The sequence below is a fragment of the Neovison vison genome, chromosome 10, assembly GCF_020171115.1.
Source record: "Neovison vison isolate M4711 chromosome 10, ASM_NN_V1, whole genome shotgun sequence".
Taxonomy (NCBI): domain Eukaryota; kingdom Metazoa; phylum Chordata; class Mammalia; order Carnivora; family Mustelidae; genus Neogale; species Neogale vison.
Genome location: NC_058100.1, coordinates 33,193,339 through 33,216,464, shown reverse-complemented (window position 1 = coordinate 33,216,464; position 23,126 = coordinate 33,193,339). Strand labels below are relative to the sequence as shown.

Sequence of the window (23,126 nt, the reverse complement as noted above, 5' to 3'; positions counted from 1 at the left end):
TCTGCTGAAAGCACATTGGCCTCCTTGCTAATCCTTGACCCCAGTAGTGACACTCCTACCCCAGGACCTTTGTACTACCTGTTCCTTCTGCCCAGCATGTCTTTTCTAGTTTTTTGCATGGTCCATTTCCTTATGAAAGGGCTTTGCTCTCAGGTTATCCTATGTAAGATTTCATCCTTCAGCTTCTGATGTACTCTTTCTCCTCTTCCTTGCATTACTCTTCATCTACCTTTCATGTAATTATTTTACTTATTGTCTTCACCACACACCGTCCGCACCATTCCCACCAGGCCCCAAAGACTATCAACCCATGAAAATGTGGATTTGTCACTCTTACTCATGCCTGTATTTCCAGTGCCTACAACAATGCCTGACACGGTGTAGGTTCTCAATAAATATTTGGTAGGACGTTGGATGAAAGGAATGGACATTTAAGAGCTGAGCTTGAGTTTTCTTCCTTCCCTTCACTCCTTATTGCTTAAGTGACATAAAACAAGTCAATAGATTTGAGCCTTTTGTTTAGAAAATCCATCTTATGGGATTGTTGCGCAAATCTGATAGGAGAATTGATATCTACTTAGGTCATAACTAGAAAGCCTTCTACAAATGTGAAGCTTCGGTAAGGAGGAAGAAAAAGAAAGGGAAGGTTTGAGGGGCTAATGGTTGCTAAGTGAAAAAAATGAGCACAGAAAAAGTCTTGTTACTTCATAGTTTTGACTATGCCTGGTTGTAGGGGTTTGTTTGAAACCTTGAAATAGCACTTTAATTGCGATTACATGATGTAGATTTCTTTAATGAATTATGTAACTCAAGGCACAGTGATAACTCCAAGTGTGATCCAGCAACTAATGCACAGTCAGTTACTGGTCTAAGTAAATCTAGAAATCAAGAATAAGTGTTTAGACAACTTAGAGCAACTTACTCAAATAATATTATGTCTGCTGAATGTAATATTTTTAAACCTCTATTTTGCATATATTTTGCTTAATTTACTTTTATTATACTCCATAAAAGTATTGACCATTGATACATGGGAGGAAAACTAAAACCTGACCCTCCACCACAGATCATTTGAGAAGCACTATTCAAAAAGATGGAAAGACAGGTTTGACCTTAGATTAGTGTACTGTTCAGAAATCTGTACGTGCACCCTGTGTTTATGGCGGCATTATTTACAGGAGCCGTGACATGGAAGCATACACACACACACACAGAGTGAAGTATTACCCATAAAAAAGGATGAGATCTTGCCATTTGCAACAGCATGAAAAGAACTAGAGAGTATAATCCTAAGTAAAATAATTCAGTCAGAGAAAGACAAATACCATATGATGTCAGTTATATGTGGAATTTAAGAAACAAAACAGGCAAAAGGAAAAATGTAGGACACAGCTCTTAACTACAGAGAACAAACTATGGTCGCTAGAGGGGAGGGGGTGGGGATGGGTGAACTAGGTGATGGGGATGAAGGAGTCCGCTCGTCATGGTGAGCACCGCGTGCTGTGTGGAGTGTTGAATCACTGTGCTGCCCACCTGGAACTGATAGAACACTGTACACTAACTATCTGGGATTAAAATGAAAACTGTTTTTTAAAGATTTTATTTATTTATTTGACAGACAGACATCACAAGTAGGCAGAGAGGCAGGCAGGGAGAGAGAGGGGGAAGCAGGCTCCCCACTGAGCAGGGAGCCTAATGCGGGGCTCAATCCCAGGACCCTGAGATCATGACCTGAGCTGAAGGCAGTGGCTTAACCCACTGAGCCACCCAGGTACCCCAAAATAAAATCTTTTGAAAGATTCTGAAAAAACAAAACAAAAAAAAAACAATTGTTGAATCCTAGGGATACTTGTTTAGTTCATTAATAAGCAGAGATGAGAACGTTTCCCAAAAAAACTGAGGAATTAGCAATGTTACCTAGAGATGTTGCTAGCTTTTCAATATTTATAATAATAATAATAGCTAATGATCAAAATCATACTCATAAATATCCATCAAGTGCCTAACTTGTATTAGCACTTTCACATGTGATTTATAAGTCTGTGTGCAAATTAACTAAAAATGTTAACTAGCCCAGACATCTTTCTTCAAGTTTCCCTTAAATGACCAGCGGCACCAGGGCACTGATACATGCATAGCACTGAATATAACTAGTATGAAAGATTGGTCCATAATTTAAATCTTGATTCAGATTCCTATCTGTACAAATTTTGATTCTTCTGAATCTGAAAGTTGTGAGGCATGGCTGGTTTGTGCTGCAGCTAATTTTATTGGTTATGGCAGGAAAATCAGGGTCTGGAGATTCAGTAGTACACTGCCATGCCTGTTTCATAATTCTGCATGAATCATTTCAAAAAGCCCAAATTCTAGTCAGAGTAATATTAGACCAGATCCTCTTCACTGGAAGATAAATTAGGGTTTCTAAGGTGTTCTAAATGGATTTGAATGCTTCTGCATTCTCAGTAGACCCAAAATCGTTTTGAGAGTAAAAATGGCACCTGATTCATCTTGATCTAGATTACATTGGTAATCTGGGTTTCAGGGCATTTTCCAAGGCTGTAGAAAGATTTTATCAGCATGTAGCGAGTCAGACCAGGTCAAGAGTTAAGTGATAAATGTTTGATTTCTTCCGGTTGAGACAAATCTGATTTCCCTTATTGTGGGAGATCACCAGAACAGATACTGTTGGACTCTGAACTTTGATCACTTAAAAATAAGGGTTATTTCTTTTGACCATTCTGTCATATGTTCTTAAAAGAAAATTTAAAAAGTTCTGAACATCATTGAAATTCCCTTATACTGTTAATTTGTTTTTCATTATAATTAATATGACTTCACTTTTATTATATTAAACCCATCCTAGAATTAAGAAACAAAATTTCAAAATTTTTAGATACACAGCATATTTGTTCAAAAACAAAATAAAGTGTCTTTATTTTATGAAGAGAGTAGTAGTTAGTAAATGGCCTTTTTTTGGCTTATTAAAAACTAGCTTTTCAATATTGATAATAGTAGCTAATGATCAAACTCATACTCAGTAAATATCCATCAAGTGCCTAACTTGTATTAGTCACTTTCACATGTGATTTATAAGTGCTGTTTGGAAATTGTCAAAATAATACGTTTTCTAATTAAGAGGTGTTTTCCATTTTTAAAAAACTAGGTAGGCTTTATGACAGTTTAAGAAACTTAAGGTAGACTTTTTAAAAAATTTTCATTTGGCCTGTTTATTACAAAACTGTTAGGGAATTTCACACATCTGTTTCAGTATGCAGCTCCTCATAGACCACTACACTGTTGCTCAATTTTAATAGGCCTCATTTATCCTATAAATAAACCTACATTTTCTTACCTGATCAAGTGAGCAAACAATAGAGGTCAGATGTGGCAAACACTTTAACAAAAAGCACATGTTTAGCCGTCAGGGTGAGGTAGAGTCATATCAAGATTGCTTGAAGTTATTAATGGCAGTAAAATTTATGCTTCCTCCTGTTTTCCCAATTAAATCAAGAGCCTTTTTTCTTAGGATTCTTCTATCACCAGCTGGTTCCAATACTCTGTGTGTGAATTTTGCCTGGGGTGTCTCCATTTCTACATGGTAAAAACTGACCAAAGCACATTAAGTCTATGGTGTGGACCTCTAGGCTGGAAAGCAGTCATTGTTAAGGGCTTTATTTTGTCCCCTATCTTTTGTACCATAAGTGTGCACATTTTGTAGGGTGTATTATAAATAAATTGTTGTCGTATGCCCTGGATGTAATAAAAGACTACTACAGACAAGATAATAATTGAAATATGTTGAAAATATTTGAAAAATAAACGACAGCTAAATGTACCTACAGAAAACAAATGAAAATGCATCAAAAGTGTTGGATTTTAGATTACTTACTTAGTGAATACCTCCTAATGTGACTGAGCTGTTGAGCTTAATGGTACGTTTAAAATTTCAGCTTCTTACAATTTTTAAATTAAGTAATTGGACACAAAAGTCGTCCATGAAGCACTGTATCAGAAAACCATTTTTACACTTGTTTTCTACTGATCATTATAACCTATAAATTCTATAATTTTTGTCCTTCAATTCATGATTAAAAACTCTTGGTTTTTATCTCTTCATCTCAAATCTTTTCTACGCTTGACTGTGAACAATTTATTCTGAAACAGGCAACTATCCATATAGTTGCAATCTTAAAAATTGATCTCCAAGTTCAAGTTTAGACTAAAGCTGTCTAATCATACTGGGCATGTATTTTATCTTCTCATGGGGCCATTGTGACTTCAAAGGGAGTTTTCTACTTTGAATGAAGACACGGAGTGCAGAAGAGAATGAGAATCTGGCTAATAATGTGGCCCACAACTTGTGTTCTCACTCTCTTTTTACAAAGTGTTGGGCTGGGTCTACTGCAGAAGCGGAAATTTGGCTTTGAGTTCTGGTGTTCAGACTCATATTTCTGCTTGACTGAACTGTGAATGGAAAATCCCAAGTGTCTTACAAAATTAGTAACTAACTGGTACTTTTACTAATCACTTCAGAGATGAAAAACCGAAGACATTTTAAAATTCAAAACCCATCAGCATGCGTTTGCCCTTTAATTGGCAGAAAATCGATCATGAGAGCAGTCCGGAGAATTTTTTTTTTTCCTTCTTCAGCTGCTCCAGCTGAACTACAGCTGCAAATTTTTTTAAAAAGGGGGGGGGGAACCTCTTGATTGTACTTTATAAGTGCAATAATTCCCACAAAATCAGTTACTGGAGTTAATGACCAGTTTGTTAAGGCATTAACTGCCCTCAGCTGGGAATGACCAGTTTGGGGGGAATGGCTGCACCACGGCTAAGATAATTCAGTAACACTTTCAAATAATGATCCAGCTAATTAACGGTGAATTCCTGTGGAAATCCTATCGAAGTACTTCTGACCTCTGCATTTAATAGCCAGTGAGTTCATCATGATTCATGTTTATTACCGTAAATACCAAAGGAATCATAATGACTAGGCCATTTTTTTTTCCACCCTGGCCTTATTACTTGAACAGATTTGACTAATCCACCTCTAGTCATTAAGGACCTAGTTCTCGAAATACTCAGTCTTTTCACTGCTCTGCTCAAAACTCATAGGGCCTTTGGTGCTCTGCCAGCATACAGACTATTGGCAGCCTGTTTTTACTTGGGAATGATTGATGTCTGTAAGTCTTAAAGGAGCCCTTTTGAAATGCCTGCCATTTGTAGGGTATAGAGGAATCATAGCTGGTTAGCTGCAGTTTATGGTTCTTAGTCATGAATTCTTATGGGAAAATCATACCCTAAGGCCCCAAATTCACTTAGGATATACAAGATTTTTTTTTTTGAGGTTTATTTTTAAGAACTCAGATATCCTTTCTTCCAATGAATGAAGAAAATGATTAGTTTATAATGAAGGATAAGCTCTTAATTTTACTTGAACCATTTAATCTCTCTTAATGGCTGTTTATTGCTGTGTGATCTGCAAATTAGCCTTTAAGTAATAATAAATGTTGACTGCCAGAAAGCTATTACTTTTTGTGTGAAGCTGTGTTTGAAGAGATGAATTTAGGTTATTTCCAGCCATCTTCCCATTTCAGGTAGGCACTTTTGACCTAAAATACTTTGTCCTTTTGTTATAGCTCTCAGATATCTGTTAGATGCCATAAAGTTATAGGCTGTATTTTCATCAAGCAGTGATTTATATGATCATTAATGATTCAGTGACTAATATACCTATGATTTATACTATAATCTTCATTCATATGGAGGATGAAAGGAAATACGTGATTTGTAACCATAAGATGTAAATTAGAATTATCAAGGTAATGTGGGTAACAAGATCATTTATAGAATATTTATCTTTTTTATGAACGAAAGGGCAAAAGACAGTTTCTGTGTTTTTAAAATCCCTAAATAAATACAAAAAAGAAGAAAGTCAACTTCATAGATATCTGTAAATCAATTGGTTGGATTCTAGGGAACATTTACCAAGACAAAATCTAGAAGACGTATCAACAACCTGGGTTATACTGACCTCTTGAGTGTAATACTGCAGCCCCTTACATCTGTCATCACCTCCCTTCACACTTCCCTCAAGAAAAAGAAGCTCTCTGGTGTAATGTCAGTCATATTGCAGCTGCTTCTGCTCAGTTGTGTTTAGCCCAAACAAGGGGGGGAAGCATGGTACATGCTACCTAAAGATAAGTAATGCACCTGATTGTGAGGTTTGTCTTCAGTTTTTCAGACTTCTCTTTGCATTCTTTCATCTTCTTGATAGCCGATCACCTCTACAATTTCCTACTCTAGGAGTGAAATTAAGTTTCATTACAGATACAGAAACTTAGAAGAAAGAAGAGAGATTCACAGCTCATTTGTGGTAGTGGTAGAGGAGGGACAGGTACTAAATCTATACTTTGGTTATTTTCTCAAGTTTTATTTTTATTAAGGGATTCATAATAACCCTGTAAGAATGAGAGAATGAAAGCTAGGGGTCACTGAGTGTAGCCTTGTAGTATGAGGTAACTCTCCTAAGCCCAAACTTTGGGAATAGTGGGGGTTTTTAGAAAGTAACTGAATAGAATAGAAGGAAAGTGGCTCATCCACAGACTCAGAATATACCTCTGAACCCTGTCTAGCTCATCTTAGAGGAATCTCTGCTGCTTCTCAAAACTTCTTTTTCTCTAGCAACAATCTAATCTTGAGACTAAAAAAACCCACCATATGTTTTAGGGACACATGACAGTAGTGTTCTTCTTCAAAGAATAAGAGATTACCTTTATTGAGTAGGTTCATTACTGTGTCAGACTGAGGATTACTTGCTTTACCAGAATTCCCTTAACTAATCCTTACAGAACAACCCTTGGAGGTAGGGGCAGTTGTTGTGTCAGTTTCACTGATGAAGAAACTGAAGCGCGCTCACACACACACACACACAGAAACTGCAGCCCAGAGTTGAAATAGCACCCCCAGGCTGTATAGCAAGTGGAAGAGTCATGGACTGAACCCAGTGGTCTGCCTCTCCAGAGCCTGGGCTCTTAACCACAGTGCTACGCTCTCCACCGAGCTGGTTGGCCCACTCACCACTCCACGCATCTTTTAAGCTTCTAAGAGCACCTGTTTTTCTCATGAAATCAAACACTCCTTGATAGCAGCTCTCGTCCAATTGAGTGAAATTGAGGTTTATCCCTGTCAGGCACTTTTTTTTTTTAATTCATAATTCATCTTTATTAAAGTAAAGCCTCTAAAATATATGCAGAAAATAACATACTGGGTATTCCTTTCAGCCTTTATTTTTTTTTCCAATTTATTTATTTTCAGAAAAACAGTATTCATTATTTTTTCACCACACCCAGTGCTCCATGCAAGCTGTGCCCTCTATAATACCCACCACCTGGTAACCCAACCTCCCACCCCCCCGCCAATTCAAACCCCTCAGATTGTTTTTCAGAGTCCATAGTCTCTCATGGTGCACCTCCCCTTCCAATTTGCCCAAATTCCCTTCTCCTCTCTAACGCCCCTTGTCCTCCATGCTATTTGTTATGCTTCACAAATAAGTGAAACCATATGATAATTGACTCTCTCTGCTTGACTTATTTCACTCAGCATAATCTCTTCCAGTCCCGTCCATGTTGCTACAAAAGTTGGGTATTCATCCTTTCTGATGGAGGCATAATACTCCATAGTGTATATGGACCACATCTTCCTTATCCATTCATCTGTTGAAGGGCATCTTGGTTCTTTCCACAGTTTGGCGACCGTGGCCATTGCTGCTATAAACATTGGGGTACAGATGGCCCTTCTTTTCACGACATCTGTATCTTTGGGGTAAATACCCAGGAGTGCAATTGCAGGGTCATAGGGAAGCTCTATTTTTAATTTCTTGAGGAATCTCCACACTGTTCTCCAAAGAGGCTGCACCAACTTGCATTCCCACCAACAGTGGAAGAGGATTCCCCTTTCTCCATATCCTCTCCAACACGTGTTGTTTCCTGTTTTGTTAATTTTGGCCATTCTAACTGGTGTAAGGTGATATCTCAATGTGGTTTTAATTTGAATCTCCCTGAGGGCTAATGATGATGAACATTTTTTCATGTGTCTGATAGCCATTTGTATGTCTTGATTGGAGAAGTGTCTGTTCATATCTTCTGCCCATTTTTTGATGTGTTTGCCTGTTTGGTGTGTGTTGAGTTTGAGGAGTTCATTATAGATCCTGGATATCAACCTTTTTTCTGTACTGTCATTTGCAAATCTCTTCTCTCATTCCGTGGGTTGCCTCTTTGTTCTTTTGACTGTTTCCTTTGCTGTGCAGAAGCTTTTGATTTTGATGAAGTCCCAAAAGTTTATTTTCTCTTTTGTTTCCTTTGCCTTTGGAGACGTATCTTGAAAGAAGTTGCTGTGGCTGATATCGAAGAGATTACTGCCTATGCTCTCCTCTAGGATTCTGATGGATTCCTGTCTCACGTTGAGGTCTTTTATCCATTTTGAGTTTATCTTTGTTTACAGTGTAAGAGAATGGTCGAGTTTCATTCTTCTACATATAGCTGTCCAGTTTTCCCAGCACCATTTATTGAAGAGACTGTCTTTTTTCCACTGTATATTTTTTCCTGTTTTGTCGAAGATTAATTGACCATAGAGTTGAGGGTCCATATCTGGGCTCTCTACTCTGTTCCACTGGTCTATGTGTCTGTTTTTATGCCAGTACCATGCTGTCTTGGTGATCACAGCTTTGTAATAAACCTTGAAATCAGGTAATGTGATGCCGCCAGCTTTATTTTTGTTTTTCAACATTTCCTTAGCAATTCGGGGTCTCTTCTGATTCCATACAAATTTTAGGATTATTTGCTCCAACTTTTTGAAGAATGCTGGTGGAATTTTGATCAGAATGTCATTAAAAGTATAGATTGCTCTAGGCAGTATAGACATTTTAACAATGTTTATTCTTCCGATCCAAGAGCATGGAATGGTCTTCCATCTATTTGTGTCTTCTTCAATTTCTTTCATGAGTGTTCTGTAGTTCCTCGAGTACAGATCCTTTACCTCTTTGGTTAGGTTTATTCCCAGGTATCTTATGGTTCTTGGTGCTATAGTAAATGGAATCGATTCTCTAATTTCCCTTTCTGTATTTTCATTGTTAGTGTATAAGAAAGCCACTGATTTCTGCACATTGACTTTGTATCCTGCCACGTTGCTGAATTGCTGTATGAGTTCTAGTAGTTTGGGGGTGGAGTCTTTTGGGTTTTCCATATAAAGAATCATGTCATCTGCGAAGAGAGAGAGTTTGACTTCTTCATTACCAATTTGGATACCTTTTATTTCTCTCTGTTGTCTGATTGCTGTTGCTAGGACTTCTAATACTATGTTGAACAAGAGTGGTGAAAGTGGGCATCCTTGCCTTGTTCCTGATCTCATTGGGAAGGCTGCAAGCTTTTAGAATCTACTGTACCTGGGCCCAGGTCCTCCAATAAGTAACTGACTGTTGTTCTGCACTTCCTGTCCTCTAGCTCCTCTTCTGCCACCTTCCCTCTTCCCCAAGACTCCTAGCTCTAGTAGAGTCCCTTCTAAGTCACTAATGAGTAATGATAGTCACCTACATTAATGCCATTACTTGGCATTATTAATGTCAGCCTCTCTCCTGCCTCTTGGAAGACTTAATAGAAAGTCCATGAACAGGCTTTGTAGTTCACACCTAGATTAGAATATCAGGATCACTGTGGTGTTTTCTTTGAAGGAATGCCATGGCTTGATGAATACCATTGCCTCATCTCCAAATCGAAGAGAATACCTACCTCTTCAGTTGCTAGAAGAGTAAATGAGAAAATGTATGCTTACCATACAATAGGAACAATATTGCTTTCAGCTTAGCCCTTTCTTTTTCCTCTTAAAGAACGATGGTTATATAAACAATGGCTGTCCATAGTCTTTCAGGATAGCCTCGGTCGCCTGCAGCTTCTGTTTCCTCAGCCCTTTAGTTTTCCGCATGCTTTAGGGCATGATAGCCCTTTTAGGTAAAAAATATGGGGAAACAAAAGATTATGGGAAACTGGGAAGATGTTCATAGTTTGTTTTTGTTTTTGTTTTAATAGAGGATCACAGATAGAGAAGAATTAGGAAGGTATGGAGAACTGCAAAGAGCTGCCACCTTTGGCCATGAGTATGAACGGAAGAGAAAGGACTGACTGTAGAATGAACCATTCTGCTTCTTGAAACTAGATATTTAGTTTTGCTATGTAAGAACAAGTAGTATAAATTACTGTTACAGCTGAGACTTTCTTTCAACTGTTTTATTTTTATTTTTTTGTAGATTTTATTTATTTATTTGACAGACAGAGATCACAAGTAGGCAGAGAGGCAGGCAGAGAGAGAGGAGGAAGCAGGCTCCCCGATGAGCAGAGAGCCCGATGTGGGGCTCGATCCCAGGACCCTGGGATCATGACCTGAGCCGAAGGCAAAGGCTTTAACCCACTGAGCCACCCAGGCGCCCCCAACTGGTTTTTAGAAATAACTATAATTTTAGGACTCTTCTCCAGACTTCCTATTCTATTGCATATCCTTTGAGTTAACTTTAGATGATATATATGTGCATGATATATATATGGTATGTATATATCCATATGTATATGATATATATCCTTTGGGTGATATATATGTATAAGTATATAAGGTGATATATATATATATATATATATATAATCATTATATAAATTGTATTATCATTATATATACATTATCATTAGCTCTAAAGGATCTTCCTTGTTACCTAGTTTATGGAGTACAGAGCTCTTAAAAGTGAATCTTTTCTCTCATCTTATGTGAATGATGCACCGCCTTAGATGATTCCTTTTTAGAATCCTTTTCATTCATACAAGCAATAGACTCTCCCCAAAAATGGAATAGCTTCCTATTTCATTCCTAGTTCCACACTGAATTTTAATTTGTTTGGTGATTTACTTCAATGTTGAAGAATCTTTTTTATTCGTTACTGATTGCTCTGTTTCTTTTACCATGTACGAAGTTGTGTCCATTGAAATCCTACTTTTCAGTAAACCCACTCATAGAGAAAAGTCTTCAAATAATATTTTGTTTAAAAAATAATATTTTGTAAAAATTAAATAGGATTAGAACATACCCACAGCTGAACGACTAGAATATAGAAAGAAAGAAAGAAGCAAGAATAGCAGAGAAAGAGAGACTTGCCTTCAGAACATCTTCTCAAGATTTAAAAGTATCTCAGTCTCTGGGGAGAAAAGCTAATACTATGAAGTATGATCTGACCAAACCCTAAGAGATACCTTCCTTCTTAGAGAATAGAGTTAGCATTTTTTACTTTTAACCTACATCTTATAAAAAATTATATAAAGATTTCTTTTTCTAAGGCAGGTAGGTTTTACACTAGAATAAGTATAAGTGAATGCCTTCAGCAGTGTAACAATTAATATATAATATATTATTACATATATTATATATATCATATTATTAATATTATTAATATATTATACAATAATATAGTATTAATATCTATTGGTCTCTTCTATTTAGATGGTTTTGATCCGAAGAACAAACTGTTGGAGTTGGGAGCACCCAACTCTTTTCTCTTTTTGGAGTAATTTCACAGTTTTTGCATTACATATTCCTCCAAATAAAATTCTTACCACCAAATACTTAGATTTACTAATCTTCATCTTCAGATTAGGAATACTTTCTTCTGTATTATTATATCTTACCTTTTCATCTAAGACTAGGGTCAACATCCTAAGAGCTTATCTCCCTCATTCAGTGTCTATCTGCTCCACAGATTGTGTGGTGAAGTTTTTCAAGTACTAGAGAAGACCTGAAACTTATCTAAAATGATTTGATGTGGATTCTTTATTCTGCAAAGTTCTTATAAATTAAAATGGTATAGAGAAAAAGACATTAAATATCAGATAAAATAAGTAATCTCATTATTTCACATATAAAATGTAGCCTCTTCATGCATTGTATTCCAAATGGTCAAGTTAGTGAATGCGCAGATGTTTAGTTAAATTTGAATGTTTACTAGTATGTATTCATCTGATGGATGAATTTTTATTTTTGTTTTATCCCAAGAAGTCGTTTTTGTGTTGATATTGAAAACTAGATTTTTCAGGTTTTTTTCAGTGAGGCTTGGATGGCTATGTATTTCCCCCTTAGGACTGCCTTTGCTGTATCTCATAGGTTTTAGACTGATGTGTCTTCATTCTCACTGGTTTCCATGAATTGTTTAAGTTCTTCTTGGATTTCCTGGTTGATGCAAACATTCTTGAACAGGATAGTCTTTAGCTTCCAAGTATTTGACTTCCTTCCAAACTTCTTCTTGTGACTGAGTTCCAGTTTCAAAGCATTGTGGTCTGAGAATATGCAGGGAATAATCTCAATCTGTTGGTATCGGTTGAGAGCTGATTTGTGACCCAGTATGTGGTCTGTTCTGGAGAAAGTTCCATGTGTGCTCGAGAAGAATGAATATTCTGTTGTTTTAGGGTGGAATGTTCTGTATTTATCCATGAGGTCCATCTGGTCCAATGTGTCATTCAATGTTCTTGTTTCTTTATTGATTTTCTGCTTGGATGATCTGTTACTGAGAGTGGGGTGTTAAGATCCCCTACAATTAATGTGTTCATATCAATATGAATCTTCATTTTAATTAACAGTTGGCTTATATAGTTGGTTGTTCCCATTATTGGGGGCATAAATATTTACAATTGTTAGAGCTTCTAGGTGGATAGACCCTTTAAGAATGATGTAGTGTCCTTCTATATCTCTGACTACAGTCTTTAGTTTAAAATCTAATTTATCTGATACGAGAATCGCTACCCTAGCTTTCTTTTGAGGCCCATTGGCATGAAAGATGGTTCTCCATCCTTTCACTTCCAGTCAGAATGTATCTTTAGGTTCCAGATGGCTCTCTTGTAGACAGCATATGGATGGGTCCTGTCACTTTATCCAATTTGCAAAGCTAAAGGAAATAAGCTTCAGAGAAACAATTTTAAAAGATCCAAAAGTCCAGGTTTTTAAAAATTCTATTTCAAAAATATGTTTTATTCTATCATATGTCAGTACAGATCAGTCTTTTATACCCAATAATAACATATTACTTAGAAGGCCATTGCACCTTACGGTATAAACAAAAATTTTGAGTGGCATTGTAACATAACCTGGTGAAGATTTTAGAATCAGAGTTTAAATCCCTGCTCAACCATTTACAAGGCTGTGTAGCAAGTATTTGTTTTTCTCTGAGCATTAGGTTCCTCATCTGAAACACAGGGATGATAATATATACTTGGCAGATTGTTTTGAAGATTCACTTTGTTCTTCTTTACCACATGATATATTTTTATCTAACATATAAGGTCCAGGAAGAAAAAGAGCTAGAGATAAAGGGTCAGCATATTTTTTTACTTGTAAAGAACCTCCTGTAACTCCTTAAAATACATTTCTCAAATCTGGAGTTTTTAGAATTTAGTAATTTCTGTCTTTGAATAAATGTAGTTATTTCTTCTGTTTTAACCTCTGATTTTTTTTAATGTATCACTGCTCTTTTTCCCAGTTTTATTGAGATCTAAATTGACAAAACTTTATGTAACTTTAAGGTATAGGATGTAACGATTTGATATATGTATATATTGCAACATAATTACCACAGTAAGGTTAGTTAACACACCCATCACCTCACACTGTTACTGTGTGGGTGGTGAGAATTTTTAAGGTTAACTCTCTTAGTAACTTTCAAATATACAATACAGGATTGTTAACTACAGTCATTATGCTGTTTAAATACTAAAATTAGAATCACTCAGCAGATATTTATTGGGAAACTCCGTATGCTTTACTAAGCCTTGTGAGAGTACCAAAGTTTATGTCCCCTAAGAATTTCTAACTACCTTGAAAGATATGCCTGATATATGAAAAAATTCAATCAGAATCTAAAACAGAATTTTAAAAAATACTTAAGTATTTTAGTAATTTTATGGTCCTCCATGTTAAAACATACTTAAAATCTTCATACTTCAAATTTATCAATTAAATTCAGTTATCTGCTTGATTTTTTTTAAACTCCAGATATCTTCAAAGATTTCTCAGGATATTATTTTAAATAAAACTTTTTAAACAACTTTTCTAATTCTAGTTCTGTCACTGACTTGGAGATCATAAATAGGCCCTTAAAATAAGGCCTATCTAAGTAGAAGGATTGCATTTTATTTTCCAGTCTATAATACATCATTTGCTTCTCTTTTCTCAATTTCAGGGTGTATAAGACTAGATCACCTGACCTCTGAGTTCTGAAGCAGCCCTTAGACTATGCTTAGTTTATAGCCCTTAACGTTTTATAGTCCTGTTTTTTTAATGTTACAAATACTGTTGTACTTCTTTTTAAATCATTTAGATTATTTTTCCAGTTCTGATTCATAGGCATCAAATACACTTTTTGGCTCACTGTTGTGCATATATCATCACTGTCAAGAACTGTATTAATCACACATTTTGATGGAATGAGTAGCGTTGGGGCCCAGGGACCCTATCTGTTTTATATTAGACTATTGAAAATGATAAATTCTTTGGTTTGTGGTTAATTTTTTTTCACAATCATATCCTGCAAAATACATGTTATCTCTTGATATTATTAGTGATATTTCACAGATATTGTATTCCAAACTTCGGGACTGAAACAGGGAACTCAAAATATTTTCTTACTTAGGGGTGCATAAGGATTTGATTCAGGAGCTTAAAAGTTTTAATGTATTAATTTGTATGTTATAGATTTAAAAATTTGTTATATCTGTGATTTAATCATATCCTTGATTTCTTATGCCCAGGTAATGAAAACTACAAACAAATAGCAATGTGTGTTCTTTACCACATAAGCATGGATGACCGCTTTAAATCAATGTTTGCGTACACTGACTGTATACCACAGGTAAGTGGTTTAAGTTTTTTTAAAAGCATTAACAACAATAGTATATGTTGGCTATTTGAACATAATAATAAAAAAATAGGCATTTTTCAGTTTGTTCTCTTGATTTGCCAGATAGTTTTTCCTTTAAAAATTCCCTCTTGGGGCGCCTGGGTGGCTCAGTGGGTTAAGGCCTCTGCTTTCAGCTCAGGTCATGGTCTCAGGGTCCTGGATCGAGCCCCGCATCGGGCTCTCTGCTCAGCAGGGAGCCTGCTTCCTCCTCTCTCTCTCTTTTCCTGCCTCTCTGCCTACTTGTGATCTCTGTCTGTCAAATAAATAAATAAAATCTTTTAAAAATTAAAATCTCTCTTAAAAATAATTTGGGAGGGGCGCCTGAGTAGCTCAGTGGTTAAGCCTCTGGCTTCCGCTCAGGTCATGGTCTTAGGATCCTGGGATCAAGGTCTGCATCTTGCTCCCTGTTCAGCAGGGAGCCTGCTTCCCCAACTCTCTCTCTGCCTCCTTGTGATCTCTGTCTGTCAAAGAAATAAATAAAATCTTTAAAAATAGTAATAATAATTTGGGAGCGCTTGGGTGGCTCTGTGGGTTAAGCCTCTGCCCTCAGCTCAGGTCATGATCTCAGGGTCCTGGGATGGAGCCTTGCATCTTGCTCCCTGCTCAGCAGGGAGCCTGCTTCCCCCATTCTCTCTGCCTGCTGCTCTGCCTACTTGTAGTCCCTCTCTGTCAAATAAAGGAATAAAACCATAAACAATGAATTCTGGAACACTCAAAAAAATTTTTGAATTTGTGATAGGAAATTGGAAAGTACAGAGCAGTGTAAAAGTGAAAATAACTTTCTGTTATCCCAGGCCCAGAGATAATCATTTAATATTTTGGTACATTTCCTTCTGCATAGTTAAAAAATAATATATTAAGATTATGTTATATGTAATTGTATATTACCTTATTTACTTAGTAGATTATAATGTATTCTCCCATGTCATTGAACAGTCATTGAACTGTCTTCAAAAATTATTTCTAATAGTTGTATAATATCCTATTACATAAATGTATCATAATTTAAAAATTGTTGTTTAGTTTTTCCATTCTATCACATAAAAATAGTTGTAAGTAAAAATGTGTAAACAAATGAAATAATGTGGAATGTGTAATATGTAAATGTTTATCCACATCTCTGATATTTTCTTTAAATTCCTAAAAGTAGAATTACTAAGTCAAAAGGTATGAACACTTGTGTACTTGACATATTACCTTCTAAGAAGGCACATTTGTATTTCCACCTAGCACTTCACTTTTTTCCTTTATTTCATTTTAATTCTGGTATAGTTAATATAAAGTATTACATCAGATGTACAGTAGTAATTCGAAAACTCCATACATCATCCGGTGCTTATCCCCATAAGGGCACTCCTTACCCCCCTCACCTACTTCACCCATCCCACCACCTCCTGCCCTCCGATAACCATCAGTTTCTCTCTTCTTTTTTCTATGCTCATTTGTTTTGTTTCTTAAATTCCACATATGAGTGAGATCATATGGTATTTGTCTTTCTCTGACTGAATTATTTCATTTAGCATTATACTCTCAGGCTCTATCCATGTCATTACAGATGGCCAGACTTCATTCTTTTCGATGACTGGTTAGTATTTTATCACACACATACACCTACACACACATGCACACCGTTATCTTCTTTATCCATTCACCTGTTGAGGGACACATGGCAGTTTCCTAGTATTTCATGTTTAGCAGTACTGTGACTAATACCATTTCTCTAAAATTGGAATGTGTCTGTTTTTATTTTCATTTCCATGAATATTGAAAAGGTTGAACAGTTTTTATATGTTTATTATCCACATTATTTATAAATTATTTACTCATGTCCTCTACCAGTTTTTCCATCAGCGTATTAATATTTTTAGGATTAATAAAAGAGATCTCAATATGAAATAACTATTTTAATTCTTTCTGATATTACAAATATTTCCTAACTTTGCCTTTTCATTTTATTTATGTTTGATGATTTTAAATGCTTTGTGTTCTCTGATGGGAAAATACTTCATCCAGATTCTTCTATCTTTGTAGTACCGTTCTTAAGAAAGATTTTGCTTAGACTCAGTTGCTTAATATATTTCATATGTTAGGTCTCTTTGTCTTGAAGGAGTTTAGTGATTTTTTTACATGGATTATGTTGTAAGGGTGGAAATTCTATACATATTATACACATTTTATTCTTAGGGAATTTACATTCACAGAATCACTGTTGTGCCATCAATCTTTATTAAACTGAGCTCCACTAATTTAAATATATGATGATTGGAACCCTTGTTGGGCTGGTCTTTAATATTATATTGTTTTTTATAAAGTGTTTTTCTAAAACAAAAAGCAAATTGCAGGATATATAGTAAACAGTAAAAATACCACTTTAAAAAAACACTTTAGAGGAATATAAATAGTAAGTCACACTTACTAAAGTAGTTCCTCTTAAGATTCCTACTAGACAATTTCTTGTTAGCCTAACATAAATTATTCAGTGTATATTATTTGAAAGATAATATGTAGTAAAAAATAGACCATAATTTCACTTTTTATTCTAACTGCCCATCTTTTTATTCATTCCATTTTAGTGAGATGATTCTAGAATTGAATTTACTATTCCAGAATTTTATACTTTATCTACATGCAATTAAAAACTGATAAACTCTCAGGGTACGTGGGGGGCTTGGTCATTAAGGAGCTGCCTTCGGCTCAGGTCTTGGTCCCAGGGTCCTCGGATCGAGTCCCACACTGGGCTCTCTGCTCAGAGGGAAGCCTGCTTCTGCCTCTCCCACTCCCCATGCTGTGTTCCCTCTCTTGTTCTCGCTCTGTCAAATAAATAAATAAAATCTTTAAACAAAAAAAGCTGATAAACTCTCAAGGGTAATTTCTTAGCTTTTTATGTCAGGAGGATGAACTAATTATGTTTATAGGAAATAGATATTCTTCAAAGAGTATACAGTGTCTCTTATCTAACAAGGCAAGGCTTCTTATAGAGATAACACATGTCAGACTATAGCCAATGTAAAGTGTAATCAAACTCTTTGTCAAACAAGTTTTCAATAAAAGAGTAGCCATGTCAAAGGGAGATTACAGGTGATTTACTGCAGTCTCACTCCATATGTTCCGAGGGTTTCTGCTTTGCAGTTTCAAAGGGTGTTCCTTTTCCAATCCCATTTAGTGTCAGAACTCCATTGACTACAGGATATGAATTGGAAAGCAGCCAAAAAAGAATAATATTCTTGTCCAGATTGATGTTTTTATCCAGATTAGATTTTAAAGAAAATAATACTAAATAAAAAAGAAATAAATGTAAAATAAAAAGGAACAGAAAACTTACTTTGTTGAATCTTCAGTTTGGAATTATCCTCTTTTAGAATGTATAATTTCAAACATGAGACATAAAACTTTATTTTTAATAAAGAATTGGAAATAAAAGCCTTTTGGGGTCATTTCTGTCACACTATTATTGCAATTGAAAAGTTTATATGTAGAAAATTCTCCCTTACCTTTTCAAGAACAATATTCATGCATGTTTTCATGACATAATTTTGTAACAACAAACATTTCTGCAGTGGGGGTTTTCAGAACATTTGTAAAGTATATTTCATGAGCAAAATCTTCCCACACTCATGTAGTAGTCAACATTCTGTATTATTTTTCAATAAAAATTCAACCCTGATAAGCATAGTGAGGTGATGGTACTAAATTACATCGTAAACATCCTGAAGCTTTTTAGTATGAGGCCATATTTTGAGAAACAAAATGATACTCTTTAATATATTTGGTCCTAAAGTTGTACCTGTCCTGTAACTTGTACTTCATAGGACTCAGTTTGACATATTTATGGGAAATTTGACATGACTTGATTGTCACCCAATGCCAAATTCATTTTAGAATAATAGAATCATGGACAGGGAATCTGGGATTAAATTACAGTTTCTAAGCTTCCTTCCAAGTTAAAGAGATACTCCTTTGACAGGTAGTGGCTGCTCAAATTAATGATTTTTTTTTTTTCAAGACTTTATCCATTTATTTGACAGACAGAGACCACAAATAGGAAGAGAGGCAGGCAGAGAGAGGAGAGGAAGCAGGCCTCTGGCTGAGCAGAGAACCCAATGCGGGCTTGATCCCAGGACCTGGAATCATGACCCGAGCCGAAGGCAGAGGCTTCAACCCACTGAGCCACCCAGGCGCCCTCAAATTAATGATTTTAAAACTAGTAAAGCTTTAAACTATTTGTTGAGACACCTGACTGACTCGGTCAGTAGGGTGTATGACTCTTGATTTTCGGGTTGTGAGTTCAAGCCCCACATTGGGTGTGGAGATTACTTAAAAATGAAGTCTTAGGGGGGCACCTGGGTGGCCCAGTGGGTTAGGCCTCTGCCTTTGGCTCAGGTCATGATCTCAGAGCCCTGGGATTGAGCCCCGCATCGGGCTTTCTGCTCATCAGGGAGCCTGCTTCCTCCCCCCTCTCTCTGCCTGCCTCTCTGCCTACTTGTGATCTCTGCCAAATAAATAAAATCTTAAAAAAAAAAATGAAGTCTTGGGGTCACCTGGGTGGCTCAGCCGTTAAGCATCTGTTCAGGTCATGATCCCAGAGTCCTGGGATCGAGCCCCGCATCGGGCTCCCTGCACTGTGGGAAGCCTGCTTTCCCTTCTCCCACTCCCCCTGCTTGTGTTCCCTCTCTTGCTGTGTCTCTCTCTGTCAAATAAATAAATTTTTAAAATCTTTTTCTTTTTTAGAGATTTATTTATTTATTTATTTATTTGACAGATCACAAGTAGGCAGAGAGGCAGGCAGAGAGAGAGGAGGAAGCAGGCTCCCTGCTGAGCAGAGAGCCCGATGTGAGGCTCGATCCCAGGACCCTGGGATCATGACCTGAGCCGAAGGCAGAGGCTTTAACCCACTGAGCCACCCAGTTGCCCCCCCTTTTATTTTTTTTTTAAATGAATTCTTGGGACACCCAGGTGGATCAGTTGGTTAAGCATCCGACTCTTGGTTTTAGCTCAGGCCATGATCTCAGGGTCTTGGGACCAGCCCCACCTTGGGCTCCACATTCAGTGCTGAGTCTGCTTGAGGATTCTCTCTCTCCCTGTGCTCCTTCCCCTCTTATGCTCTCTCTCGGTTTCCCTCTCTCTAAAGTAAGTAAATAAGTATTTAAAAAGTAAAAACAAAGGTTTTTTAAAATCTTTTTTTAAAAAGATTTTATTTATTTATTTGAGAGAGGGAGCACAAGCAGGGGGGAGAGGGAGAAATAGTCTCCCTTCTGAGCTGGGAGCCCTACGTGGGGCTCGATCAGGACCCCGGGACCATGACCTGAGTCAGATGCTCAATGGACTGAGCCACCCACGTGCCCCAAAATAAAAGATCTTTAAAAAAGTAAAAGAACAAACTATTTGTGACACCAGCTGATTAATCTGCATATTAAATAAAGCTGTAACTGAGGTTTAGATCTTAATGTAAATACTTAGTTTGACATTATGCACATTAATTTTTGTTTAGTAAGGACTGTCAAGTATTGCAAATGATTTTCAAATGAAAGGCCTAAAATAACTTTGAAAATTGGAAAACAATGGTTCAGTAGTCATCCATATTCATTTCAATGACCAAAAAAATGTAGAGTGTCGTATTCTTTAATTACATTAGATTTTTATATAAAGGAGCTTTATAAACCATAAAACACTATACAGAAGTAAGGTAATATTAGTAAAATATCGTATCATTCACATTATTTTGGATCCATTCATATTGAGTTTAAATACTTCCTTTCGCATATATGTTTTTCTAAGATCTGTAATTGGAATTTTTTGTAAATTATTTAACACTCAGAGTAGGTGATTATATGTTCAATATGCCTTATAATCTCTCCCAATATTATATTGCTTTTCTTCTTTTGTACTGTAGTGCCTCTAGTTATCCAGCATATTCTAATTTTTCCCTATTATGTTACCATTCTGTAAAATTTGGGGTCCGGGGCAAGTCTAACTTTTTATATGATCTTAATGGTCTCAGTGGGTGAATTGTTTCAGGTAAGCAAACTTGGGGATAACCAGGAGTTAATAGTTGTATTGTAATAATAGTTAAAGGTACACATTAACAGTTCATTGTTATTTAGACCTCTAAGATGCATGTTTTGTTTAAATAGGTGTAAATGCCATCCAGATGCATATAAAAATATTTATTGGTATTAGAAGGGCCAATCAAAGTACATGTTTAGGTAATGATGTCATGGTGTTATTTAGTATTTTACCTTAGAACAGCATGTAGGAATCTTCCTAGGGATCCACATGTTTCCCACCACGGTTGTCCCGTTTGGCCCCTCTTTGATCTATATGCTTCTTTTTAGCTGAATGCTGGTAAACGTCCTTTCTGACAGCCCCCTTTGCTCCTGCTGCCATTATCTGCTGAAGTTCAGAAACCAGAGCATCACTTCAAACGGCAGAGTGAGGGAGTAGCCGGTCAGAAGAGATGCCTGTGGCATGCGAAGTTCTGCCATAATCATTCAAAGATGTTCGGGTGGGGGGATGGGGGCAGTAGAGGTGTATGTGAGTACAGAGAGCTGTGGGGGTTGGCCTCTGGTCACTGGTAAATAAGTGAAGTCAGGTGCCAGGGAGTCTAGACACCGTGATTTCAGTCGTGGGTCTTTGGTATCTGATACTCAATAGGGGACTAGTCTGATTGAACACTGTTGCCTCTTCATTGCACAGGCCGAAGCCCTTTCAGTGCCTTCTTGTTAAATTAGGAAAAGCTGACAATGGACATAGTTAAAACAAAACAAATCTAGTTTTAATATTTCCTAGTTGTCAGCAATTACAGCTACTTTTGACGTGCCTGGGTAACAATCAGATTAGAGACATAATGTTGCTCATTATGAGTTTGAACGAATCTATTAGGTTTAAATATGAATGCTTTAATTAAAATTGAAATGTTTCTTTTTCCTATTATGAAAAGCTAATTCTATATCATGATACATTTCACTCACATTTAGTCCTAATTTCTCTTGATTTGACGAGGGTGGGGGATAGTTGGATAAGATTTCAAACTGTGCATTATTTTTTAAAAATCTAGTTTCTGATTACTTTGCCCCAGATTTAACATGAAAATTACCAAAAACAAAACCCCTCAGCTTCTAAACAGATCATCTGTAACCCCATTTGAAAGGGCAGTTTTCATACAAGGTTAATTTCAAGTAAATAGCAACATATTTTGCTTTGATATAGCAGACTTTTGTTATTGTAAAGAAATTTCTTGCATAAATAAAACTTTGGAAAAATCTATAGGAAGTTTTAAACTAGCATATAAAAACATACTAATTATATTAGAGGATTGTCACCTACATTTTTATTAATTTATAATTTACTTTTCATTGGTACTTAATATATAGATGGGTAGCAAAATCTGCTAAATGTATATCCAGTATATTAAGATTATTTTAGTTTTTCCATAGAATTTTTTTCATTCTGTAATATTATTAGTGTTAATGATTCTTTATATAAATATTCCATTAGTAGCAACATTTGTGGTTAAAGAGCTGCCCTCTGGAAAAAGGCATGATACACTGCCAACTATTCACCTACCTACTGTAATGTTTTGTGGTGTTAGCATATATATATATATATATATATATATATATATATGCGGATAGTTTTGTTTACATTATACCTCTCTGGGTATTTTTTGGAGCAATTATAAGTCGATCTGTGTTTTTATTTTATTTTTTTAAAAGATTGATTAATTGGGATGCCTGGGTGGCTCAGTCAGTTAAGCAGCTGCCTTCGGCTCAGGTCGTGATCCCAGTATCCTGGGATCGAGTCCCACATCGGGCTCCTTGCTCTGCAGGGAGCCTGCTCCTCCCTCTGCCCCTGCCTGCCTCTCTGCCTGCCTGTGTTCTCTCTATCTCTCTGACAAATAAATAAACAAAATCTCAAAAAAAAAAAAGAAAAAAAGATTGATTTATTTACTAGAAAGAGGGGGGGGGGCAGGAAAAAGGAAGGAGAGAAGCTCAAGCAGGCTCTGCACTGAGCACAGTGCTCTAGTTCACAACCCTGACATCAGGGCCTGAGCTGAGACCAAGAGTCAGATGCTTAAAGGACTGTGCCACCCAGGTGCTCCAGATTTGTGCTTTTAATTTTGGTTTCTAGTTGTTCATAGCTAGCACATAGA

General features: G+C 36.4%; 1 protein-coding gene across 4 annotated transcripts in view; it reads left to right on the top strand.

Moving 5' to 3' along the window:
- KIFAP3 (kinesin associated protein 3) overlaps positions 1–23,126 on the top strand; it is a 177,108-nt gene that overhangs the window by 87,988 nt on the left and 65,994 nt on the right. For all 4 annotated transcript variants that reach the window (XM_044266941.1, XM_044266939.1, XM_044266942.1 and 1 more), the window contains exon 11: positions 14,829–14,929. In XM_044266941.1, the coding sequence (XP_044122876.1) occupies positions 14,829–14,929 (101 nt within the window). The remainder of the gene's footprint in view (positions 1–14,828; positions 14,930–23,126) is intronic.